The following is a 19915-nucleotide window of genomic DNA, read 5'->3' on the forward strand; positions in this document are numbered from 1 at the left end:
AATACATGCAAAATGAAGCAAATATACCTATGTGCTTTCTTTGTCTGAAGAGAATGGCTTTCATTCAAATTCACATCATACTCATTTGCAGATAAACTAATTTTTTTTTTGCAGCATGATTTAGTGACATCCACATTTCCATGCAAAGGACCATTGAATTCCCTAATGATGTTCTGATTTTCTTAACAATGAATACCAGTGAACTTTCCCCTAGGCAAACCAGATGGAAACTAAATTGTTTCTGCAAAATGAACAATTTGTGAAATCTTGGCAAATTGAATTCCAAATATACTTAGAGATGATCTTGACTGCCTCTGAAACTCTGCTGCAACATGCAGCGCATTGGAGGCCTCCATGAGAAATACAAAAATTAGCTGCATAACCTTAAAGAGAAACAAATGAGAGCAGAAGATAACGATCCATTAGCGGAAAGTTTATGTTTGAAGAGAAGTAGTATACAGATGGGAAAGACTTCTCTAAACAAGTATGAGGTTTGATATAAATGTTAGAGTTATTGGTCACCTTTAGATCAATCCACTTTCAGGTAACTAAGACTGGTCATACAGTATCATCTCAAGTTATATATCTAAGATGAAAATGGACATTTAAATGCCTAATTTACTAGCCTTTAATTGCTACTCCACATCTCTCATCTCAACGCAAAACCTGAATGAAATGACTGTACATGTGAAAGGTTTTATTCCTCACCCACAATCTGATTACATAATTTTCACAGGGATACTGAAATTATCAAATAAATATCATGCCACAAGTTTATGACACAAAATCCAGGCCATGCTTTTTATCTCAAGAATTCATAAAATTCGAACATTATCATGGCTATGTTGGGTTGTAATTCCCCTGGAAATAACTAAAATGGCCATTGCCATGACTGGGCTTATAACCATTTAGAAATTCAAATATTTCTCATCAGAGATTTATCCAATGGGGTCCTTTTGCACCTTTACAAGATTCAGCCACTCAACCTCTAAAAAAATAATATTAAAGCAAAGAAGAAGAAGTGAAACTTTTTAAGTGGCAATTTAGTGTATTTTTCTTTTTGTTTTCTTTTTTTTTTCTGCCACTAATGGTAGGAGTTGAATTAAGTTCCTCTCACATCACTGCACCACATCCCTAATCTCAAAAATGTTTACTTTTGGTTATTAAACAGAAAAATATGATGTCTTTTTGTCTATAAAAGATATACTTAATATTTCAAAGCTTTGATTTTGCTTTAATTTTACCAATTATTATAAAAAGTAATGACATCACATGCTGGAGAGATAGTATAATGGGTAGGGCGCATGCCTTGCATCTGGCTGACCCAGGTTCTATTCCTGGCATTCCATATGGTCCCCAGAGCCTACCAGGAATGATTTGAGTGCAAAGTCAAGAATAACTCCTGAGTACTATAGGGTGTAGCCCCAAAACAAAATCAAAACAACAAAAAAAGTAATTATATTATATATGTCTAGTCACAATTTCTCAAATAAATGAGTCAAATTTCCAATGTTATGTTGTACATCATATTTAAAACGTATTTGCTCTAGCCAAATTGTGATTTTTCTCTTTGCTTCCTTTATGTTTGTTTGTATTCTCTGTAGTCATTCTACCAGTGATCATTTTACGTTACATTTTCCATTCTCCAGAAAGTTTTATCACAAAGTCCTATCCCATATTTTTTTTCTTTGCTTTTAATAAGAAACTCAAATGATATCCTAACTCCAAAGAAAATTATTATAAGCTCTGGGGCATGCACAGTTCTTTTTTCATGTTATTAATGCACATAATGCAGTTTTTCATTTTTCCCTCACAGTCTTGACCAACTACCTCCAAACTTTATTCTTACTGTAGCATTGAAAAAAATTAGCTTTATTGCAGACACATTCTTATGCAAAGCTGAATAAAATACGGCCTTATTAAATGAATGAGGCAGATAGGTGAGCGGACATCAAGAGAATAACATTGCAAGTGAAAAATGTGTCATGGAAATACAAAGAGCGAAGAAGGCCCAGACTCTCATGAGAATGATTAGGACAGGACTCAGTGATGGGATGACAGGTGATAAATAGTTCGGTAGAAAACAAAAGGAGTGAGGTTATACCAGGCCAAGGGAGCAGCATGTTTAAGATTGGAGCAAAGTACAATCAAGAACATGAAAGTTACAGTTCTCCTTGTTCTACTTTCTGGATCCCCAAATGAAAGAGCTTTCATGTAATGACATTCCTCCTGTCAAAGTGCATAACTCCTTTAATATTCCTTTATATAATGCTTTTAAAATTTTCCCTTTTATGTCCCTGTCCTTTATCCTTTATTCTGGCATCATCTCCATATTTTTTCCCTTTTGGTATTTTCCAAAATTTTTTCAGCGTAAGACCACCCTTCCCAATAGTCTGTCAAATCGTGATCATGTTTAACCCAGATCCTTCATTTCATATCTTAATTCTTCATGCTCACAAACATTAGGAAATTCAGCAGCAGTCACAACGTGGCTCTTTGTCTTTCCCACTACACAGTCACACACATCTAATCCACATTTTCTCATTTAAGCAACACATTCCCCCATTGTATAGTCTTTGTGAGTATTAAATTCCCTTGTTGCTGTATAGTTCTTGTGTCTTTGCTGCTGTTTCAGGGCCACACCCTGTGCTGCTCAGGCCTTTTTTCCCCGGCCTTGAAGTCAGGCATCACTCCTGGCAGGCCTCAGGGATCATATGGGATGCCCTAGCACTTATTCTTCCTGAGTTTTCTATCCATATTTCTTCCAATCTATTCTGAAAAGGCTCAGTAATGTAAGTTTTGGTAAGTTTTCTCCATTGTATAAATAAGAATCTCCATCATACTCAAACTACCCAATGGCAACTTTTTAATCAGGGGCCACTACCAAAAAATACAAGCTCTACTTCCTTGTAAATTCCTCATGCTCCCTTACCCTTATCAAAGACTTTTCTTCAGGTACTTTCTGCTTAAACAACTTGCAGACGCATACATAAAAGATATCTCCGGCAGTTCCAACAACAGTCAGAGCACATCCTCTATTCTGGATTTAAAACAACTGAAAGTTAGATGCCAATGTTCCTCTTAATAGCTTTCGATATCACACATTTCTATTTCCCTATCCTAATGCCAAATCTCTCTACTGCTGTTAACATAGCTTCAACAGACCACAGTATTTATCTTTCAACGAAATTGCCTTATGGCCTCTCTCCCCTGTTTCAATCCTGAAGAGAACAGTCTTTAGCTTCCACTTGCTTGGGGAAATCACCACAGTGCCTCATGCTTTTCCTCCCAATACAGCCTATAAAACATATCCATTTTCTCTGTCATCTGAGGTTTACATCAAACTCTTTATTTCTGTGGATTTGAATTACTGCAAATATGCCTCCTGGGTTTTTGCTGGTTGAACTAATAATTAGGGTCCCACACAGAGTCCCTAGCCAGGAGATAGCACTCATCCCTTATGAAGTGAATCCATACAAAAAGCTCTTTCAAAATCCGCCCACTGCTTTCCTAGCCATTCCAGAATTATGTGATTTCTTTCTTATCTTCTCTCTTCCTTCATCCTTTTCCTAATGGAAGATAAAATAGAAAAACTGGCGTTTTATAACACTCTTCCTCAAGATTCCTTTCTCCCATCTGTTTATTTGTTTTCCCTTACCTCCCAACTCCCAATTTGTCAGCTTTTCTTTGTGTCTCCTATTTTTCAAATCTCTCATTTACTACAGACCAGACAGGTCCTGTAGTCAGTGGAAGCCAGAATTTAAGAAGCAGCAGGGCTTGTTTCACCACTAATCTCCCCCGTCTTCCTTTTAACTAGCTTTTTTCTCCTCACCAGCATCTGTGCAACTTCCCAATTGGTCCCTACCACACTCTTTTTATGGCTTGCTTTCTGGTTCACTTCTCCCTGCTGTGGAACTGACCTTGGCTCACTGGTAGATCTCTTGTAATCGGCCTAGACAGATAAACAGGTATTGGTCATCAAATTAAATGGTGAGCAAAAAAATTTTTAGAGCATGCCCTGGAGTTATTTCACCGCAGAACTTGGGTCTGGTGAGTATTGACCCCAAACCTCTTTTGAGGAGGAAAAACTTCCTGATTAAGTCATGCCTCTTATTTGTATGTCATTTTCATTCCTCTTATCTCCTCTTAATCTCCTCATCCCAGTACTGAAAAGTGAATGATTCTTGTAGGAAATCAGCACCCTGGATTCTAAACTTGCTCTGGCAAGACCCAATTCCCACAAAGTTTCTTCTCACAATAATATCCATGGTGACCGTGGTAGCTATTGCTACCATATTGCTATGGATGACAAAGCATAAAGAAACAAAATCATTGTAAATACTCAGTACAATTAGTAAAAATTGTTGTGTTCCACCAGTAATACTATGCATAAATCATTCAGATAGACACCTCTGCCACTAGAGAAAGACTCTTCAAAATTTAAAGTGCCCAAAATGCTTTGCAAGAAGATGTGGCATTATTTGTCATAAATGGTCCAGAATCCATGGCCCACCTTTGACCATAGTATTTCTTACAATGCCTCCTTTATACCTTCCTTTAATCTGCAATTATAGTTTAGAATATGTGACCTACATTTCAAAATTACTTGGTATCCATTTATACTTTTAGAAGATAACACCAGTTCACATCATCTAATAATTATTTGTAAGAAGCCACTTGTCATTAAAAAAGGGAAATTTATAAAGTATAAAGCAACTAAACATTTGTCTGTAGACACTTTCCGCAAATTGTTCCCTGTTATTCTCGTCCTCTTGTCATTGTACAATTAATTACTTACCTGGATTCCCACTTGGGCCTCTACTAATTAAAATACTGCGAGTTTTGGGTGCATGCTCATTTACTACCCCATCTATTACCTTTTCTATATAGATAAATCGTCCATAACCCAAGCAACTGTCAATTAATACTATAATGAGTTACTATTCACTCAGTCGGGACCAAAAGATTCTCAGAATGTTTAAAGGATGCCTAGAGGTCTAAAACATTAACAAAACAGGATGAGTGGTGGAAATGAAGGCCCCATAGTACACTAAAGCATGTGGAATTTTGCCATAGACATTTCTGGGACTGTTATTAATCTCGACTCAGAATTTACATATGTAATGAACTACAACAAATTCTCCTGCTTTCTCTATTTGTATTATTGCCATAAGGGCACTTATATTGAATTTGTGTTCTGCTCAGCACAAAATAAGTCCCTAAAAAAGCGCAAGAACAAGTTTATTTTATGTATTATTCTTTGTTCCAAATATCCTACACCATAACTGACTTTAAAAACACAAAATGAGAATTTGGTAAACTGTAAAGTCTATGATTGAGCATTATTTTCTAGAAACTATAGAATGTGAAATGTATCACTTGAGATACCTTTCAAAAAGATGTTTCGAATTCACTCATTTGTATTAATTATGTCAGGTTAGACAATAGTAACATGTAGACCTAAATTTGTTATGCTTTAGCAAGGAAATAAATCCATTTTTTTTCTTCTTTAGTAGTATCCAATGGTTCCAGATTGACACACAGGTAGGGCTCTGCTTTATTGGTCTTTCAGGGCTCATAACTGATTGAATCTCCACCCTCTTCAATGTCAGGCTGAATCATTTTCATCATAAGCAATAAAAGGTCATGGGTAGAAGTTTTGAGGGTTGGGTATAGCAGGGAAACTCCTCATTTTCATTCATGTTCATTAGGTAGGCCACGTAAGAAGAGATGAGAAAGGTACTCTAACTGCATGCCTGGGAAAAAGATAGATCTGGGTGAAGGGAAGGGGTGGAGCCATATCAGTGGTGCTCAAGGTCTACTCCAGACTCTGTTTGAGGGTTTCTTTTGGAAGTTCTTGGGGTAACCACATGATGCCAGAGATGGAGCAGGAGTCCATTGCATGCAAAGCATGCACCTTAAGCTCAGGCTATCTCTCCAGCCCAGAAGATGGATTTTTGACAAAACAGCGTAGTCTTTGTCAGAACACTGAATAAACATGTATTCATTCTTTGACTCTATTAATATGTATTAATCATTTCCTGTATGCTGTGCCTTGTATATAGAAAGAAAAGGATTCTGTGGAATTCTGAACACATCAATGGAAATGAGATATAATCCAATAATCAGACAAAATCAACTTATGATAACTATGCATGATTCTATTACTTTTTGTGATTATAATGCATAATTGTTAATATCAATATTTCTAAAGGAGAATACAGACCGCTCCTCCTAAAGAATATATTCAAGGAGTTTATTTAGTGGGGTGAGTCAAGTAAGAATTCTCTGGATAAATGAATTTCTAGGTGAAGACTGACAGGTAAGCTTGTGCTTACCTGTTAAATGAAAGGGATAAAGGCAAAAAATAAAGAGAATGTATCAGACAAAAGAAACAATCTGTGTGGCTTCTCTGAGAGTACAAGTAGCATGGCATAGCTAATAGAAGAAAGAAAGCTCATGAGACTGGAACACATAAGGGGAGATGAGGAGACAGAGGAATAAGCAGGAACCAGTTTTTGAAGAATATTACAACCAATGGTAAGAAGTAATAGCCCTTTATAGATACCTGTTTGATCTATAAAGTAGATTTGTTCATAAAAAGGTGATTGTCACTGTATTCCAGACATAAACTGGAGTAAAATTAAATTATTACAATAACAAAAAAGAGATCACTGATTGGGGTGGTGAAAAATACTGGAATATTAAAGATTTAGGACTGGAGTGATAGCAGAGTGGGTAGGGCATTTGTCTTGCACTCGGTCAACCTGGATTCAATTCCTCCATCTTTCTCAGAGAGCCTTGTAGGCTACCCATGGCATGTTCGATATACAAAAACAGTAACAACAAGTCTCACAATGGAGACGTTACTTCTTGAGCAAATCAATGGACAATAGGACAACAGTGCTATAACAGTGCTATTAAAGATTTATGGAAACAATGGAACCTACTAAGAGTCTTTGAATCGGTAAACTTAGAACTCTAAAGAAGTCAGTGATAAAATCTAATTTTCTGGCTAGTCCTATAATCAGATGCCAGTACTGTTTAGTGAAATTGAGTGATCCAGTTTTATGAAAATGATTATGCGTTTGAGTTTGGACATTTGCATCTAAAATGTGTGAAATATTATGAAGTGAAAATTACAAATAGGTAAATATGGTTCTGGGGCTCAGATAAAATTTAAAGTGAAGACACACACTTGGCAATGACTTCTAAATAATAAAAGCCATAGCCTGGGATAACATCAATTTATAGAGAAAAAATCTTGCTATAATGAAACCTTGAGAATGGGGGGTAAAGAATGAGTAGCTAAAGAGAAAGATAAATAGAGGCAGAGTGATCATGCAGTGAGTATGGTGCTTGCCTTGTGGCAACTCAGAATCAGTCCTTGGCTGTAGATAGTTCCTTGAGGTGTTACTTGAGCACAAACCGGAGTGGCTTTAAGCACTGAGTCAGGAGTAGACTCTGAGCAAGTGACCAAAAACCCCCAACCTCAAGGAAAAAGGAAAAACTTTGTACTAGAAGTTAAGAAAAGAGAAGGAAGCCAATCAATTCTTCAGAGCATTCAGGTAAATGAGACACTAAAAAAAAGAATTATGGCTTACTAAGATAAATGTCATTTGAAACCTTAGCAGGAGTCATTTCAATAAAATGATGGAGAGAGAAAATAGTGGGACATGAAGAAATAAAATAAAAAATTTTTATCTGAGCCCCAGAACCATATTTACCTACATGTAATTTTCACTTCATAATATTCCACACATTTTAGATGCAAATTTAATTATGCAAAAGAACATATATACCTGACAATATCTGAAGAAGAGCGTATTAAAAATGATTTTTATTATAATAGTTAAAATTCACTTGAAATATCTTATGTGCTAACTGCCTTGTGTACAATGACTTGTATAATTCTGAAAGTTCTAGAAATATTTCCCTTATTTAGATATGTAGAACATGAGACTCAAAAAGCACGTGTCATACCAACATGTCACACTGTAGCACTGTCGTCCAGTTGTTCATCAGTTTGCTTGAGCGGGCACCAGTAATGTTTCCATTGTTAGACTTGTTGTTACTGTTTTTGGCAAATATAATACACCACGGGTAGCTTGCCAGGCTCTCCAAGAGGGATGGAGGAATCAAACCTGGGTCGGCTGCATGCAAGGTAAATGTCCTACTCGCTCCAGTCCAACCAGCATGTACCATAACTAATAAGCACTGGGAAACACATACCATAATTAATAAGTCTTCCAAGTCTGGCTCCAGAGTCTGTATTACTACACAGCTGCCAAGGAGTCTAAAAAATGGCAATGTTGAGGAATTATTGAAACTATTCAACCATAATAAAAAGTGAGATCTTGCCTTTTGCCAAAACATGATGAAAGTGGCAGGGGTCATGCTAAGCAAAAATAAATCAGAAGAAAGACAAATCCCAAATTATCTCACTCAAAGGTGAGTTACAGGGTAATGAAATAAAGAATCAGAGAAAATTAGACGAAACAAACCCTCAGATTATTGCACATTGAAAATTGTGCAAGGGGAAAGGGAAGAGGGATATGGGAGGGGGAAATATAGGTACTTTGCTGCTAGGTAGCTTATTTTGAAGAAGTATAAAATTGAGAGTCTCTTGCCTGCACGCCTGGCTCTCTTCCCCGGGGCCCCTCGGAGGGGATGGGCTCCAGCTTCCCTCCCCACCCCAAGCAGTGCTCCTGGCAGCCGAAGACCACCGGAACCTAGCTGCAGCCATGCTGGAGGCTCCTCTCTACACGTTCGGACAGGCCTCATGCATGAAGGTACCAGCAGAGGAACCCAGGTGTGTGTAATCCCATCAACGGTCAACATCCAGAGACTTAAAAGCAAGCTCTCAGAAGCGCACCTGGCCGGTATCTTTAGCCTACTTCTCCCTCTAGGAGAAACTTGCAATCTTCTGAGAGTTTCCTGCCCCCCATGGAACAGCCTTGCAAGCTTCCCATGGTGTATTCATATGAAAAATCCAGTAACAAGCTGGATCTCATTCCCCTGACCCTGAAGAGCCCCCACTGCAACATCATTAGGAGGGCCGAGTTGAAGTAGACTTCTAAGATCTCAGGGAAAGGACGAAATGAGATGTTACTGAGCCCACCCGAGAAATCAGTGATTAACGGGATATTGTGATTGATTGTGATTGATTGACAAAATTGTACCCCTAAATCATATTGCCTTATATACCTAGATAATTCAACAGATTAAAAATATTAGCAATAAAATATTTGGCACATACTCCCAATAAATTTATGCAAAAGTTATATATACTTAGTCCAGTCCCAATACAGTATGTATTTAAAGGATATAAATTGCACAGCAAGAAATAGAAATTAAAATATGGGCTCAAGTAGAAAGACTAACACTTTCTTCCTACAGATTCATTATGAAATATTTATTATTTATTCTAATAAATTTATCATAAAACTACAAGATACAACACAGAGGAAAAGGGAAGGGCAGTCTTTGGGAAAGAAAGAAAAAGTAGATATACTTATTAATTTCTATTGCTGGTTAGTAAATTGTCAACAAACTAGGAGTTTCAGACACCTACCCACTAGCTCATGATTCTTCACACAAAATAATAGCTAGACAGGTAGTTATAATACTTAAAAATATTCCAATTATTCTGCCTATTTTAAATGTTTCATGGAACACACATTATCTAACAAGCCTTTTATGGTGTTACTTTGTTCCATAGTTTTTAATGTTTTTGTGTTTCCCACTGTCTAAAACAGTGCCAGCTGCACAGGAGATGTGCATTAGATCTACATTGAACAAACAGATAATGAATTGAAGCGTGTGTCTCAGTCCAGTGCTTCACTAATCTTCTGGATTATAGAGTCACTTGCTTCCTATAGGAATTTTGATTTTCTATTTTCATCACTTATGATGAAGACTTATATACTTTTTGTTGTTTTTATAAAAAAAAGACTTCAGGTATATCCAATTAAAATAGAAGTTAAAGATATCATAAGAGATTTTGAAAAATTAAACCTAAAGTAGAAATTTATCCTTAATTACATGAATTTTGCACTTATGAAAGACAGACTTGATTTAAGTTTTAAACCACACATGGTTTTAACCTCTTTTTTTTTTCCCTTGTGAGTCACACCTGGTGATGCTCAGGGGTTACTCCTGGCTCTGCACTCAGGAATTACTCCTGGTAGTACTCGGAGGACCACATGGGATGCTGAGTATCAAACCTGGGTCAGCCACGTGCAAGGCAAATGCCCTACCCACTATGCTATCGCTCCAGCCCCCTAACTTCATTTTTGTACCTAGAAAACTCTTGTTCTTCTCTTAATGGGGTCCACAATGATTCTTTCTGCTCAACCTTCACAGGCGAGTCCAAGTACCAGCTCTTTCTTAGACACTTACAGATACAAACTCCAAACATAGTGGCTCTGGTTAAAAAGGGAAGAGCTACAAGACTTATCATAAAGTGACATATTTGTAGGACAAGCATGATAACTTTTCAGATAACATGCATTTGAGGTGCCTGTAGGCATGTTTTCTAGGCATCTTTCTCCAGGTACCCTCAGAACTTCCTCTTCTTATTTTGCTAGTAGACCTTGGAAACTTTCAACCTCGTCTTTGTTCACATACTATGAGTACGAAGAGTAAAGTGCCATTGAAACACTACAACTGCATTCTCAAAATCTCTGGCTCTCTACTACATATTCCAAACTTCTTTAAGTCATTTTTAGGGCCCAGAAAGATAGTACAGGGATGAATATACATGCCTTGCATATGAGTCCAACCCCTGTTTGGTTCCAAGCACAGCATAGTCCCCCAGACACCTCAAGCACCAACCTATCCTTATGCCTAAATATTGAGCAGTCAACCTGGCTGGCCAAGAATCTCAGAATCCCCAGTTATTGCTGGGAGTGGCCTTTAGGCCCATTAACTCTGTTTCAGAGATCCACCTCTCCAAAATCCACCTTGTTTATCTAGATCTATTCATGAAGCCTAGACTAGGTTTTAGAAGATTTTTCCTAACTCTAAGCTTTAGTAAAATTCAGTAACTATTTTTAATTAGAAATGGATGATAAATTGAATAATGCTGTTAATGTTTTATATAGAATCCTCACAAATTAAGTATTTAAAAATATAACATTCTGCTTTATTCACCTGCACTGAATGTATATTTGCACTCTTGGTCCACATTCAGTCTTTTAGTCCTGGGTACATCCATAGCAATATTTCCTGCTGTGACCATCTGGATCATTAGATGTAAATACTGATTTGGCAAATACTTCAGGGGTGTGAGAATGAAATTAATTTTAAGGACACTACCAGCCAAAGGACATATTTAAAGACACCTAGCCTCTTGTTAAAAATTAAAAACCTCATATAATCTCTTACAAATGAAGTACATCTGAATATTTTCTAATAAATGGACACAATGCCCATGTTCTGCATTTTCATTTTGAGAGATTACTGAACTAACACTTGTTTGTCACCTCAGCCTCAGAGAAAAAATTTGACTCCCAGAGTCAGAAAAAATGACTCCCAGCCTCAGAGAACAAAATTTCTCAGAATCTATGACTAACTTAATGAACAGAAAATTCTTAATATTAACATAAATAGAATATGTCCTTTTAAAATGTCACGGCATTAAGTCAAGTTAGATACCTTTTAAAAACTCATGAAAGGTACAGCATTTCCAATGAACATATGAACTTAGCCCCATTTGCAAAGGTCGCTAAAATGAACCCCTCTTTTTACACATACAGTGATGTATGGTACTATAGAAGTCATCAAATGAATATTCACCTTAAGTCAAGCTTTTACCTTATCCACTGGAGATGACCTCTATTTTCATGCCCATAGTGCTTTTCAAAAAGATATTGCTTTAGTTACCTATTAGATCATTAATTTGTGTCTCTTTTCAAAGGCTGCTTTAAAAAAAATAATGGAATTATCAAGCTGCTCAGGGAAAAAAAAGTGTGTTCTGATTGTCAGCCCCTTAGTCTAAAAGAGCAGGTTAATTTCTCTGAATCTCACAGTTGGAACTTCCTAACATTAACTGGCAGTTTCCACCTGGTGATCAAGGCAACTGACTAAAATAAATTATACATAAAGACATAATTCCTAATAGTAATAAGGCCCCTTCATGAGATAATCACACTGCATAAGCACTCATCAGCCGGGTTCAACGCTACAGGGCCTTGAAATGATCTGATCAAAACTACATTTTCAGAAATGTTTTCATTTTGAGTTTTATGATTGGACTGATATGGCTGTGTCCAGGCCCTAGGCACAAAGTAAGAGCTTCAACTAGACTCATTAGTTGACTAGCTGCTTAAACTGGAGACAGTTTATAGTGCACCATTGCTCATGTCACTATTTACAAAGCAAAATACTAGTGAGGTTCTCACTTCCATACAATCAGCAAACCATGATTTATAAGCTCTTGTGTGTCTAGAGAAAATATAAAATATAAAGGAAAAATTCCTGCATTTTGAAATTTAGAGGAAATGAATCTGATACATATGAAATAGAAAAAAGATACTATCAGACACTGTTGCTACTGGTTTTCAAATAATTGTTTACCCGTAGGCAGGGTTTAGGCGCTTTACTCATCTGCTGACACCAGTTGACTTTAAGTTTCCAACATCACATCCCTGTTCAGAATCATCTGTTCATCATCCAGGTGCTGCTACTCTTTCCAGGTAAAGTTCACAAACACATTCTCAAACAATGCCATCCCCTGTGATGGCACTCTTCTCCAGTTAGAGCCACTAGCCTGGGTCAAATGAACAGGAAATCTGGAAGTTTTTTTCTCTGGTATATTTTACCCTGTGTAGGAAGCACCATACTTGTGTTAAATGCTGTGAAACATTAATTTATTGTGATATAAATAGCACAGGGCTGGAGATATAGCGCAGCTTTCGCCTTGCATGATGCAGAGACCAGTTCAACCCTTGGCATGACACTGCAGATGGCCCCCTAAGTACTGCTAGAAGAAACCAGGATCACAGAACCATAAATAATTCCTAAGCACCACCGGGTATGGCCCCATGCTCCCCCACCAAAATAGGCGGGAGTGTGAGAATATTCTACCTTTGCAGTAATTCATTAGTTCCTACATGGAATAGTACGGTTTCCCTTATGAATCAAAATCATATGTATTGTATAAATAAAAAAGTTGCATAAATATGCTTTACAAAAGGCAAAAATACAATTGCTAATGGAATTCTCGTGAAATGGAATAGTAAGGAAATGCTTTATTAGAGCTACGGAAGTTGGTAGGATTTAATGGTTCAGAGTAATTTAACTCTGCAGAAGAAACTAAAGACATTTCCATAGAGTTCTCAACTAAGCAGAAGTCTGAGATGTGAAGGGATGTAGTTCATAGGGATTTTGTTGCTCCTAGGATGTAACCCCCAATTTTGGAACATAGACATGACCAAGACATTATTCCACTGAGAGTTTGTTTTACTTTGGTTTGAGAGGGGTTTTTTTTGTTTTGTTTTTTTGGTGTTTTTTTGTTTTTTTTTTGCCATTACCCTCACCTGAAGAGGTCAAAGATGCAGGTCAAACATTATACAACTGGTGAATTCAGTAGCATAAAATCTCATTACTTTTCAGCTTTCTGAGTCTCAGTAGAGATAGCAGCTTCAGAGCTCTTAAGAGTCCTCTGAGGCCTGGGGCTGGAGCGACAATACAGCAGATAGGGTGTTCGCCTTGCACACGGTCGACCCAGGTTCGGTTCCCAGCATTCCATATGGTCCCCTGAGCACCGCCAGGAGTAATTCCTTAGTGCAGAGCCAGGAGTAACCCCTGTGCATCACCAGGTGTGACCCCAAAGCCAAAAAAAAAAACGAGTCTTCTGAGGCCTTTGGGATACCTATACCACAGACCAACTCTTCACCCATACAGCCCTACACTTCCGGTTGATCCAAAAGGCACACACCAATAAGCCCCCTCTGCAAATCTCCATCTGTGTTTGTGTCCAAGGAGAGCATTTTCTCTGGTTGTGTTCAGTAGTGGGGGGTTAGCATTCACTCAGCAAGAGTCATGAAACTGGTCTGTGCCAGACCCTGTTCCAGTGAGGGGAGCACATTATGAGCAAACTAATTCTCTTTTCTCCTGAGTCTGATGTTCTGGTGGGTCAAACCTACACAAACACAACAGAACTTCAAGTAGTGAAATGTACTAGGATGAAAAGGGAATTGGGGGGGGGGGAGGGACTGGTAATGGATATGTTGAGGAGAAATGGGACTTCTTTAGCAAAGATGGTCACAAAGTATTCTCTAGTTTAAAGGTTCGAATGGAAGCAAACAGCAGAATATACTAATGAAATTCTCCCTGGTATTATCAAGAGGAAGAATGTTGCAGACAGAAAGATAGTAAATGCAAAGATCCTAAGGAAGAAATATGCCTGACTTGTTCTGAAATGAGGAAGTAAGACTATAAAAACAGTGGCAGGAATGGAGGAGTCAGACTACATGGGCCTTTCTGTGAAAAGATTACAGAATATTCTAACTGAAATGGGAAGAAACTGAAGTTAAGAAGCTTGCCTTCCATGTACCCAGCCCATCCAACCTCTCAAACCACATATGGTCCTCCCTAAGCACAACTAACTGTGACCCTGGAGGGTCCCAAGCGCAGTCAGAGTGGCCGTGCAATTCCCAAGTCTGTGCTACACCATGACCTCAGGCTTCACACAGAGCTTCCCACAGATTATTTTGGGAAGGGTCTCAGGCCCCCTGAGCACTGCTGGGAGACTGTCCCCAAACCCACCCCCAAAATAGAGATAGTTACACAGCTCTAGGCAAGGAATGATGACAACTTGGACTTATAGTACCAATAATCATAAGATTTTCCTGGGTCTCAAAGATTTTCCAGGTTATATAATTTACAGAGATATAAACCAGCAGTATTGAGCAAATCAGAACGGTGGTCCACCCTTCTTAAGACTATACGTGAGGTATCAATAGATTAAAAATCATGATGTTTGACTAGGTATTTGAGTGAAAGAAAATGTCCAATAGACATGTCAAAGTAAAAATTCTCTTAAAACTCATGAAGATAATTTGGACTATTCCAAGATTAGCCTAGCATAAGTATACAACCAATGCTGGACTTTTGAGACACTGTGACTAAAGAAATTTTTCATCAGATATTTTATAAAGAATAGGAGAGAATTATGTAGAACTTATTAACAGTAGAATAGAGATGATGGTGAACCAAAATAGGGGTACAGATGATAGTAGTGGTGATGGAAGACGATGGTGGAAGGTGTAATAGGAATAAATATCAGAGCAGAGGTGGAAGCCATATTGAAGGTGTAGGTGCTAAGATTAGCAGAAATTTGTTGATGATGGAGAATAGAGTGGTGGATGTTAAAACAAGAAAAATTTAACATGAGAAATATTTACAAGTAGAAAGAAGTGTGTTAACTGAATAGAGGAAAACAGAAGGGAGTTTTCCACCAACGTTAAGTTACTGCATGAGACAGAGAATGGTGTTCAAAAGAAGAGTTGACGGGATGGCCTGGTGATAAATATCCACGTACTTATATATAATCCAAGGTGTGAATGGGGATCCAAGTGAGAAATTGGGATATTAGTTTCTGTCATTCCAGATGACAGTCTGTTCGCTTAAAAATAAAAAAACAAAAGCTCATGGTTTCAAGTAAAAAGAACTTACTTTGGTTTTACAACATGACACCTGTGTAAGCTCCATCTCACAGTCTTAAAGAAAAGATATAACATTATATTCATTTCACAGGAATTTGGGGAATACTAAATAGAATTGTCAAAAAACAGTAAAGATTTGATATGTAGATTTCATATTTATCTTTATATTCAAATATTTTTAAAAATCCCTTTTATTTCCTAGCTACATAATACCAAAGAAAACTTTTTAGTCTAGAAAAATATTGGGTTTTAGAATTGTAAAGTGATAGATAAAATGTTTATAATGTTTATATATTGCTACCCAGTCATCTGTCTTCCAAATGGATGTGTGAAAACCCCAAGAAATAAGAATCAGAAATAAAATTGTCCACATACAACTATCAGATCTTCCCAGTTCTTTAATCTACATGATAAGAATATGGCAAATGAGTATTTTTGAACAGTAGTTTTGTTCACTTAAATTTCTCTTGTCTCATAAAGCTCAGATGAATTTGTCCACACTTTATATTAATTTCTGTCATACTGACTTCATTATGTATGTTCAGGGACAATGAAAAGTAATTTATTTCACTAGACTTTTCTGTGTATAAATTAATTCTTAAGAATGAGTTGGCCCTTTGGGTGAATTTAGCACATTAGAAGTAACTTCCTATTATCTTCACTAATGAAAAAGATATATGACCTAGATAATTTTTTAAAACAGGATATTGTCCAAAATTTTAATTTCTGTACTTTTCAAAAAATGTGTATGAGTGGCAATTATGGCAAAAATCTTGTTTACTGGAAGTTTAAAATTGTGGGAGAATTAAGATGTGCACAATAAAACAATCCTTAATAACATAAGCGATATACGGGCAAGATGCTGGGGGACTCAAAAAAATGAAAGAATGGGGCCTATAAACAAACTCATGTGGTGAGGTTTTCAATGAAAGTATTATTTAATTTTATATCTGTCTTTCTATACCTGTCTTTCTATATCTGTCAAACAGCATGATAATCTCCATGTCTATCCATTTATAGGCAAATTTCACAATTTCATTTTTCCTAACAGCTGCATATTCCATTGTATTCCACTGCATAGATGTGCCATAGTTTCTTTATCCATTCACCTGTTCTTGGGCACTCAGGTTGTTTCCAGATTCTAACTATGGTGAATAGCACTGCAATGAACATAGGAATGCAGATGTGTTGTTTCTGCTGTGTGTTTTTGGGCCCCGGGGTATATTCTCAGAAATGGTATTGTTGGGTCAAATGGGAGATCAATTTCTAGTTTTTCAAGGAATGTTCATATTGTTTCCTGGACCTGTATGACAATAAAAGTTGGAACTGGTCACGCTGGACAAGAACTGAGTGTTAAAAGTAGGTAAAGTGATATACATGCTAACCTATCATTGTGCGTTGTATATAGCAAACCACAATGCCCAAAAGGAGAGGAAAGGGGAGAATGATGAAAGGAGGGAGGCAGGGAGAAAGAAGATGCAGAAGTTACCACATTTAATCAGAATGCATTGCTCCTGGAGAATTTTTTAATGATTTCTCTTTTCCATATATGACTGCCACAATTTGACTTATTAAACAATAGCATGGTTTTTATATCATCCTAGAGAGTAAAACACTTAATTAAGGTAGAAGAACTCATAGAAGTGCTTCCTGAAAAAAAATTGTAACACCATATTATCATTTTAAATCCTAATATAATTATTCAGAGGACTTTTACCAAGCCTAAAACTATAGTGAAGTTTGAGACAAAATAAATTGTCAAAAATTCACACCTCAGGACACTGAGTAATTTTAATCATAATTATGGGGTCTCATAGTTTGTCAAGCAATTCTCTTAGTACATACTTGAAATAATGCAAAAATAATGTAAAATATGCCATGAGATAATTTATTTTCTTGCTATGAATTTCAATTTTTTAACTGCAGCTTAGATTTTCAAATTTTTAGGATAAGGAAAAACAAAATTACACCTCACTTGAAATAAGTAAAACTAAAAATGGAAAAAATTATACTCCCATGAGTTTTTTTCAACTACTAGGAATTCATCATCTCTCATAAACAAATATAACTTAATAAAAAATGAATATAAGCTTATCCTCTAAGATTGCACTGCATATAATACCACATGAAATGCAAAAAGGAAAAATTATGTTGATTGATTCTACTAAAAAGTACAGAGCTCTTTTCAAAGCTATTTTATAAAGTTATGAAATTTTACTAAGTTTCACAGTGTTATTCAGTGGAATCTCTTAGAAAAAAAAAGTCATCTTAGTCTCATTTCCTGAACTGTTGAATTATGGATATATTTTGATGAATGTTAAAGTAGAGATGAGCTATTTAAAAACTGAAATAGGTTACAATCACTCTTGATGCTTTAGGGAATGAAAGACCACTGGATAAATGTCAGTAAACCTAACAGGTTTCAAATTCTAGTTGGCATTAACCTCCTCCTGAGGTATTTTCAGTGTAGACATACTAACTATGTTCACATTTTTTGAAAAATTACTTATGTTTCCCCATTGCTTTTTATAGCAGGAGAAACTGGGTGATATCTGCTTCTCCCTCCGTTATGTCCCGACTGCTGGTAAACTGACAGTTGTCATTCTGGAGGCCAAGAACCTGAAGAAGATGGACGTGGGAGGCTTATCTGGTAAGTCTGTGATGTTTACTGTTTTTTTTTTTAATGCTGTTTTATCAGAGATGCCAAAGGCATCACACACGTGCTGAGACTCCCCATCTTTAATTGATCACAGTTATCTTTCCTATGGAGCCTGGAAACAGCCTCAGAATTCATCCCTACAAAATGCCCCAGGAACTCTCACTCAATTCAGTGAAATCGACATAGGAGATGAAATCTATTCTGCTTCATAGCCCAAGTGCCACTCATCTGATCTATAGCACTGAAAACTGAGCATTTTTGCTTCTCTTTTGAAAGGCTATGCCTGTGATCAATTGGAATTAAGGATTTTTAATTTTTTACACCCATCCTTGAAAAAATATTTTTTATTCAAAATTAGCATGTATCTAACAGCTTATCATTGCTTTTAACAGCACTTGTATTGAGATTCAGTTTCAAATAGCACTGTATCAGTGTATCACTGTCATCCCATTGCTCACTGATTTGCTCAAGCAGGCATTCACCTCGCACGCAGCCAACCAGGGTTCAATTCCTCCGCCCCTCTTGGAGAGCTTGGCAAGCTACCAGGAGTATCTTGCCCGCACGGCATAGCCTGGCAAGCTACCCATGGCATATTTGATATGCCAAAAAACAGTTACAAGTCTCACAGTGGAGACGTTATGGTGCCCGCTAGTTTCAAATATATGCATAAAAATCCGAGAGTGGATCCCATAATGATGCATTTATTTTCTAGATATTAGGTTGAGGATGGGGGACACTTACAGATTTAAAGTTATATAAAACTCGACCTCAGTTAAAATAAATAGATAAGTGAAAATAAGTGAAGTGTACTCTCGCTCAAAAGCAAAGAAAGTCAACTCAAGGACTTGTCACTTTCACAGTTGAGCATAATTTTTTCTTCTCTGCGTGAGTAAATCCATTATATTTTTAATTCCCACACAAATAACTGAAATATGAGAAATTTTTCAGATATGCTACAAGGTCATCGATAGACTCTAGTTGTCATTGTCTGTGGCTATTACATTAGTACCAATGTTGACGGTTATTCAGTGGTTTCTCTAATAAGAATACTGCAAATTTCAAAAGGTCACCCTAATTCAGAATGGTGACTTTATATTCTAAAGCTTCACAAAGAAAATGTGAAAGCTAAGTTCCCATGTACTGATTAAGCATCTAATTTGTCAACCAAATTCTCCTGATGCCGAAGTTTACTTCTCTTTATTAAATAAGTCACTCGAAGAAGCTGCCCTAACTCTTTCATGTCACAGACCCCATTTAATAACTTACAGCTTTCATTGCTTAATGGCATAATAGAGCCAATTTAAAGCAATGAGCACACTTTCTTCTAAAATATAATAATATGCCTAAGATGAAAATACATGCATATGTGGATATGCCTTTAAAATACAAATTTCCAATTAAAAATCAACCTGTGAGTTAGAAGCTGTTCCTGCAAAAGTATAAAAGACAAGCCAAAAATATATCTTGCCAGTATGCAGGAAAACTAGTAAAGACTGCTTTTGTGTCACAAAGCAGGAACTACCATAAATTGGCCAAACATGTGGTAAAGTAGCTTTGATATTCATAATAAGTGCAATATATTTAA

The 19915-nt window shown here is 36.8% G+C and overlaps 1 protein-coding gene across 6 annotated transcripts in view; it reads left to right on the plus strand.

The window, feature by feature from the left end:
- Nucleotides 1–19915, plus strand: part of SYT1 (synaptotagmin 1) — a 574730-nt gene that overhangs the window by 439481 nt on the left and 115334 nt on the right. For all 6 annotated transcript variants that reach the window (XM_004602693.2, XM_004602694.2, XM_055118229.1 and 3 more), the window contains one exon: nucleotides 18204–18321. In XM_004602693.2, the coding sequence (XP_004602750.1) occupies nucleotides 18204–18321 (118 nt within the window). The remainder of the gene's footprint in view (nucleotides 1–18203; nucleotides 18322–19915) is intronic.

This window comes from Sorex araneus, chromosome 10 (genome assembly GCF_027595985.1).
Source record: "Sorex araneus isolate mSorAra2 chromosome 10, mSorAra2.pri, whole genome shotgun sequence".
In the NCBI taxonomy this organism is placed as follows: Eukaryota; Metazoa; Chordata; class Mammalia; order Eulipotyphla; family Soricidae; genus Sorex; species Sorex araneus.